The sequence below is a fragment of the Myripristis murdjan genome, chromosome 1 (genome assembly GCF_902150065.1).
Source record: "Myripristis murdjan chromosome 1, fMyrMur1.1, whole genome shotgun sequence".
Classification (NCBI taxonomy): Eukaryota; Metazoa; Chordata; class Actinopteri; order Holocentriformes; family Holocentridae; genus Myripristis; species Myripristis murdjan.
The window spans coordinates 38,385,859-38,393,143 of NC_043980.1; the positions used below are offsets into that span (position 1 = coordinate 38,385,859).

At 43.8% G+C, this 7,285-nt stretch overlaps 1 protein-coding gene across 1 annotated transcript in view; it reads left to right on the plus strand.

Moving 5' to 3' along the window:
- The window catches only part of LOC115362585 (uncharacterized), a 34,426-nt gene extending 27,393 nt beyond the window's left edge, over positions 1-7,033 (plus strand). The window contains exon 14 of the mRNA XM_030056561.1: positions 379-7,033. Coding sequence (XP_029912421.1) covers positions 379-1,406 — 1,028 coding nt within the window. The 3' untranslated portion in view covers positions 1,407-7,033. The remainder of the gene's footprint in view (positions 1-378) is intronic.
- The last annotated feature ends 252 nt before the right edge of the window (positions 7,034-7,285 follow it).

Genomic DNA, 7,285 nt, shown 5'->3' on the forward strand with positions numbered 1-7,285 from the left:
ATTTCACATATGAATTTCATTTTACTGAAAAGCATTTAAGTGGGCCAACTACATGTTTTAATAGGCAGGGAAAGCATGACATTTTTTTTACTTGATGGTGAATTATTAGGGAGAGTATCCTCAGTCATATCTGGCCTAGATTCTTTCTTGAATTTATGATTTATTAATAGCAGTTGATTTCCTTAAGTGCAGAATTTATATTAATCCCCTTCAACTCCGTCTCACATTCTCTGTCCTTTTTTAAACCTTGGCGAGTTAACTGCAAAGCAATAATGCCTATGTTTTTCTTTAGATAAATTATGTTGTGTGATGACACATTTCTTTAATTGCACCTTTAACCCCACTGTGCTTCCTTAACATCTGTCTCTCTTCCTTCAGCCCTAGAGCCCAGTGAGGAAACCAACCCCAGTGATGTTGCTCTTGACACCAGTGCCACCACTATTGCCTCCTCCACTCCCCAGGCCTCCTCTTCCCCCACTGAGGCCACGATGGACCTGACCTGCAGGCCTCGAGCAAAACGCAAGGCCGCCAAGCCTCTTGGCAGCAGTCTAACAGCGCCCAGTGGGGATGTGGCAGCTGGAGCGAGCTTAACGGATGTCGTTCTGAAGCCAGAGATCCAGATGGACGAAGCCGTGGAAGATGAACATCAGTCTTCTCAGCTGACGGCGCCCGTAGCTTCAGATGAGCCCAGCCCCGACCGCCTCAACAGCCTCGGCCTCGACCTTGCCTGGATGCAGGAGAGGGTCAGCCATCTTGGGGCAGCGTTTGCCGTGGCACAGCTGGGCCTGGGGAATGCAGAAACTGGCCACCCCTCTGCCTCCTTTCCGACACAGGGAGGAGGGGACAGCCTAGATGGCCCTCCCACCATGCTCTTCCCAGGCGGCGCTCACGAAATGGCGGCTTTTGCTGCCTCCTTTGACATGGCTGCAGCTGCCGCTGCTGCGGCCGCCGCTGTAGCTGCACCTCCACCGCCACCTCCTCCACCTCCTCCCCCTCCAGCTCCTCCCTCTGCCACGACGACCAGCCCAAGGCGGCCGTACAGGGCTGGTGGCACTGCAACTAAAGAGCCCATGGTGTGCACTGTGTGTGGGCGCGTCTTCCCCAGTGCAGCCGCCCTGGAGCTGCACCAGCGGGTGCACACAGGGGAGAGACCCTACAGCTGCCCACACTGCGGGAAGGGATTCGCCCAGCCCAACAACCTGCGGGTCCACCTCCTCATCCACTCTGGGGAGAGGCGCTACAGATGCACACTGTGCGGCAAGAGCTTCATCTCCTCCAGCCACCTGAAGAGGCACCGCACTGTCCACACCCAGGAGAAGCCCTACAGCTGCTCGCGCTGCGGACAGTCCTTCAGTCAGATGTGCAGCGTCCGCCGCCACCGGCAGCAGTCGCAGTGCGGCCTGTAAGACTGAATGACAGAGAGTTGTGGGAGTGGCTGAAGTGCATGGAGAGGAGTTTGGTGTCTGGATCGCATCCTTGTAAAGGACGGACTAACTAGGCCCCAAGTGTTAGTATTAAAAATCCAAATCCCTTTAAAAGGGAATTCATGCATCTTTTTGCCACAGTATGAGAGGGTTAAGTTAATAACTTCTCTCTCAAAGGTAGAATAAGAACCAAGGCTGTAACCTGTGATGTCACCACACTTAGAAGTGATACTTTTCCAAGATCATAGCAGTAATATGTGAATTCTGTTTTCGGGTGGATTTTCCCTGTTAGGCACTCTCACATAAGCAGAGATTGTGCTCTAAAAGTAAAATATAATCCATCCATTTGTCACAAACAGGTCAATGTGGTGACAACCTACCCAGTGAATTGCAGGTACCCAAACACACAAGATGATGGCTCAAGCTGGTCACATAGTTGTTTTGAAGTCACCGTTGCGACGCGCCGACACACCGGTGACCTCGGCCCTGACAATACATTCCCACGCAGTGCATGACGCCGTGTGTTTCCACCCCACACTGCTGAGGTAGGCCGCGACGTCTCTACAACAAAGACATTTTGCAGGTGATTGTTTATGGGAGCTATTTAGCCTATGCAATACATATTACCATTGTCAACATGGTCCGTGAAATGTCTTTTTTCTCCTGCAATAAAGTGCAGTATTTAGAGCAGCTCAGGTGTAGGTGAGCTTTACTGCATTCTAATAAAGTATTCAAATACATCATAGGTCACAGTTTTGCTTGAGTCAGGTAAATGTCTCATCACAATGAACAGGAGAACTGCAGTGACTTCAACTGCAAACAAGAGACAGGAATGATTTTTTTCGTCATTTTGCAGGAATTTAATGCGACTGTGACATCACCAGTTTTTGGTGCAATAGCTGACAGACGATGGTCTGCAATCTGGAAAAAACAAACGCTAAAGTTTGCTCCCTCGCCTCACTGCCGTGTTTTGGGTCTTTGCGCCATGGGAAGCTGTTGCAACGGTGACTTCACGGGAAGTCTGCAGGAGCCTTAAGTGATAATGGAGGAAAGGGTTGGTGTTTATGTTGGGTCGGTTTTGCTGGTGATGGCAGCACACAGTGATCAGTGCAAATTTCCGCCAGCCATTTGGTGAACCCGTGTGAACTAAAATTTGAACAATAGTCACTAGACAGCTCTGCGGCCCTCAAGTAACAATGGAGTTGTGTTACAAAATTGATGTAAAATGCACTTTCAGTGTGCTTACCACATGATGTTAAGCCCCTTAAGTGAACATAAGTCCAGCCATGCCTTATCCTAGAGTGACCTCTGAAGCCAGATCCACACCTCCAGACTTCCATTTCATTTAGTTTAGTTTTTTTCATTAATTTTATTTAGGACTGTTTGCACTACAAGATTTCATTTCTTGCACTATAGGGACGCCAATGTTTAGATCTTTAGATGTAGATATTTCCCTACAATCATGGTGACGTCTGAGATGGAGTTTAAGCTCTGTTGTTTCCTGCTGTGTGACTGATTTTAAGTGACTTTTCACTTTGGAAGAGCATTTACTTTCATCTGTCTAGAAATCCATCACCACCTTGAGAGATAACCCATATTATCAATAATTGCATTTACCTCTGAAAAGCACGTGTCACAATTTGGACATTTGTTAGAATTATGACTCCAGCCAGCTTGTTAATGGTCCCAATGATTTGTACAAGTCTCTTCAATTGCATGAGGAAGAGCTCTGAGAGATTCATATTTTGCTTACCACTTTTTTTTCTTTTTTTTTTTTTTTGCTTTGACTGGCAAATGTGTTTGGAGTGTGAGTTCAAACAGAAACAAACCCCCCAAAACTCTCCGTCTGATAAAACTGAAGTTCAAGGTAACAGGGGACCTTCATCAAGGCTACGTTTGGTGGTTGTCTTTCCAACCCTCTAAAAGGGTCAAATGTTCTTCCAAAGTGATATATGTACACATTACCTTGATATCATGTCCAAGCTAAACAAGGGCAGTTAACATATCTCAGGGAAATTGAATCAGGTCAACTGGACTTTGTTATAGACTAGACTTCACTAGACTAGACTAACCAGTCTAGTCTAGTGAACAGCGTGGACTGATGAAGCCACTTGGATAAGGGGGGGAAACGTCTTCTAGACATGTAACTAAAGTCCAGTTGACCTGATTCAGTTTCCATGAGATGCCTATGACCTGGACAAATGAGAATATGCACAGATACAGTTAACATCCACTTTTGTTCTCCACATTATTTGAACAATGTAGCATCTCATCAGAATCTGATGGCTTCAATCCATGTTGAACACTAGCAGTACATTTTTACATTTAAAGGTGACACTGTTACCCAGAGGAATTTAAAATGTGTGAGTAGGTAGGAATTCACTGATTGAAACCACTTCCACTCACAACACCCCCAGTTGTGTGACATCCTGTCCGACCCCCTGCTCACCATATTGTCCTGTCCCATTTCCATGCGCAAAAATTTTGCGCTCTTTCACCATCACCTATGTCGAGCAATATTTTTTTATAATGTATTTATCGTTTATAGCCTACTCTGTGACTCTTGTTGCTACGGTAATGTATGTACCTGCTGACAGTTCCCATCCCTGCTAAGGGTAGTATTGTCCATCTCCACCGGCCGTGTGTCATGGTGTTGAGAGCAACATGGGACCTGAGCAGGTGGAAGCTGTGATCTCACACCTAGAGCATTTTGATTACACCCAGGCATGGAACTCTAGGGAAATCTTGACATTTTGAATTTTACTCTGTCTGCTGGATTTTATTTTCTTAGGTTCTTGTAACTTCGTAAGTAAACTTAAGTCAAAGCAGTCAACAAGCACACATGCACATCTGTTTTTAGGCGCTGAGTCTCAGAGACGTTGATTCAGATTCAGTAGAAAGACTTGTAACACTACAGACGCTCCCAATATTTTTCGGTTTTATTGTTACATTTTGGATCAAAAAAACATTCTTCTGAGCCGTTACAGGCTCGCCATCAGGCGACCACAGAGGCTACCTGGTCAAGTCTTTCTACTGACTCTGAGTCAACACTGAGTTAACACTGGAATTTTGATTTGGTGGACAAATTGTTGGAAAAAAGTACAGCATTTGTCCTTTAGTTTCTTTACAACGGCATTTTAGCATTCCTTCCAAAAACCATAAAAACCAAAGAGCAGTACTAGTGCCCAGTTTGCAGCTAGTTGGTCTTGGTTTAAGTGAACAACACAAACAGGCTGTGTCTGGAAACTTCCAGCCACGTTGCTTCTCTGGCCTTGCCCAATCAGAGATGTCACAGGGAGGAGTTTTCATCAGGTGTCAGTGGAAAGGTTCCCATGTGACTTTTGGAACTTTCGGCTGTTGCCAAAGGTACAACCTAGATGAAAGTTTCCGCCTTTGCAGGGCAGTCCACAGACCTTTCTGCCATATGTGATTTAGTGTGTTTATACGCTATAGGGTTATGTTCACTTAGTAAGTTGAGCAGGAACAAGATCATTAAATTGTGGCGTCAGTTTACAAAGTTGTGGGAATGAGCTTCTTATTATATTGCTTCAACCCCTCAAGTCCACATGGTAACAAGATCAGGTGGGACGGTTATTGATTGCATGTTGGGATTGACACAAGCCCGTTAGCTTTTAATATCCTGATTAAATCTCTTGCTGAGCACTGTTTTAACCTGACTCTTCCAGCTCATCCATCGAGTTCACTTTTATTTTGACTTGCGAAACCATGTGACCATGCTCCAAACAATGTGTTACTGGAAGCCACAAAGTGGCCCCAGCAGTCAGCGGTGTCAGGGCCTGCGGGTGTGGCTCGTGATGACAACCTCGAGAAGCTACAGAGCACCAAATTGGAAAACAAAAACAGAACATCAACAGAGATTTTGAGGGCTTGATTGGACGAGTAGGCTAATAATGAACAGATGGTTGATCAGTCACCTGTTAAGTAAATGCTCATTGCCTTTCCCAGACATTTTAATCCTAACAGCCCAGACTTTGTGTAGTAAATGTTGAAAAAAAGATCAGATCATGGCAGTGCCAGCTCTGTTCTCTCTGGAAGTGACAGTAGCATGTCACTGTAACCTCTACCAACATAACAAAGAAATCAGTTGAAAGCCATGTGCACTGAGTCCTCTTGTCTTGTTTGTGCCATGCAAAGCCACACTATTAAAGGCTAGGTTATTAAAACTGAGATCCTAGCTCATTGACTTGTAATGAATTTAACTATGAGGGAAGAAAGAGAGGAATGCTGTTTTTTTTTTCTTTCAAAACAGATTTCTTGCCAAATCTCGTTCCCACGCCTTGTAAGTCAAGAGGATCTCATTACCACACATTAATTTAATTAACGAGGGATATCACCAGGGGGACCTGCTAAAATTCAATGTTAGGAAACACTGATAAAACTCACAAGTTGGCAAGCCAGCCTGCTGCTACTGGCACTGCTTCTCTTGAATGATACTAACAATGCCAAATCAAGCAAAAACTGGACAAAATTCAGAATGCTCAAGAATCCCTTTGAATTAGACTGTCAGTGCTGTTTGCCGATGGGAAGCTCTAACCAGCTTTGTGAGAGCTGTTCTGTGAAAGTAATGACAGGGGAGAAAAATGTAGTTACATGGTATAATTACACCTGGTAAATTCTGATACTTACTTTTGAAATCTTGTAGTGCAAGACCATCCTAAGCCTGCACCTACCATGGCACTTCATGAAGACACTGTTGTTGATTTCTGTCACACTACATAGGATTATTTATTTCCTCCTCCAACATGCCCTAAGAACAAATCCCACAGATTTGCTTTGAAACTACTTTTGTCCTGTTGTAAATTTTCTATGTTGCTACACAGTATTGGCACAACACCTTTCTTCCTGATAACATGTGCTGGGTGTTTTTATCATCAACAAGAAGTGGATGTGTACATATCAGAGCCTTTCTGGCTGAGTGGATGTACAATTGAACATGAATTAAAATGGATACCTGCACACCAGAATTTAAAATTCCACAAGTAACACCCAATTTCACCATGCAAGTGTGTATTTCATTTGTTCCCAGTTTTTGTATCCTGTCTGTATGATAACACCCGGCTCTTAAAAACACACATATCCAATTTGTGTATCATTAAGCCAGGGTCTAGTCTACCTGCCTGACATTCACTTGTAAGGTTAAATACCCTGTGGCTTGCTTTCAGACCTGAAGTGAATTTCAGACCGGTCAAATGAATATCGTCTCAGCATGCAGTTACAAGTGTTTTCAGGCAACTCTTTGAACATACACGGCCCAATCCTGCAGTGCCACAGGTTGACCTATGCCCCCAGCATTTTGCAGTTTGAAACCTGTGGCATAACATCCCTTTTTATTTGAATCCTTTGCTCTTAATTTAAGAGCGAGGAATTGTAAAAAAAAAATAATAAAAAAAAAAAATGTAAAGAAAAAACAACAACAACAACAACAGCAGATAAACGTGTTTGTATGTGTAGCTGTGTGGAAGTAATCGGCACTAGCTGTAGGTTTCACAGCCAAAGTAAATATTTTGCCTTTTAGTATTCTTTCAAGACATGTTACAGTGTTTAAAAATGTATGGTCATCATTAAATATATAAAAGGTTTGCAGTTAACTTGACTCGATTGTGTGGTCTTTCATACAAAGGACTTGAGATTGTTTTTACATGATCGACATGCATGGTGTGCAGTTCAGCTTTTCACTTGTTCAGATTCACAGGGCAATGATGGGGTAGTAAAGGATTTATCTCTCAACTTTTGATATAATAAAGGGGATGTGTGTGTGTGTCACTTCTCTTTTTTGGGGGTGATGACGATGCATTTCCCAGTCATATTTTTCTTTTTTCTTTTCTTTTCTTTCTTTCTTT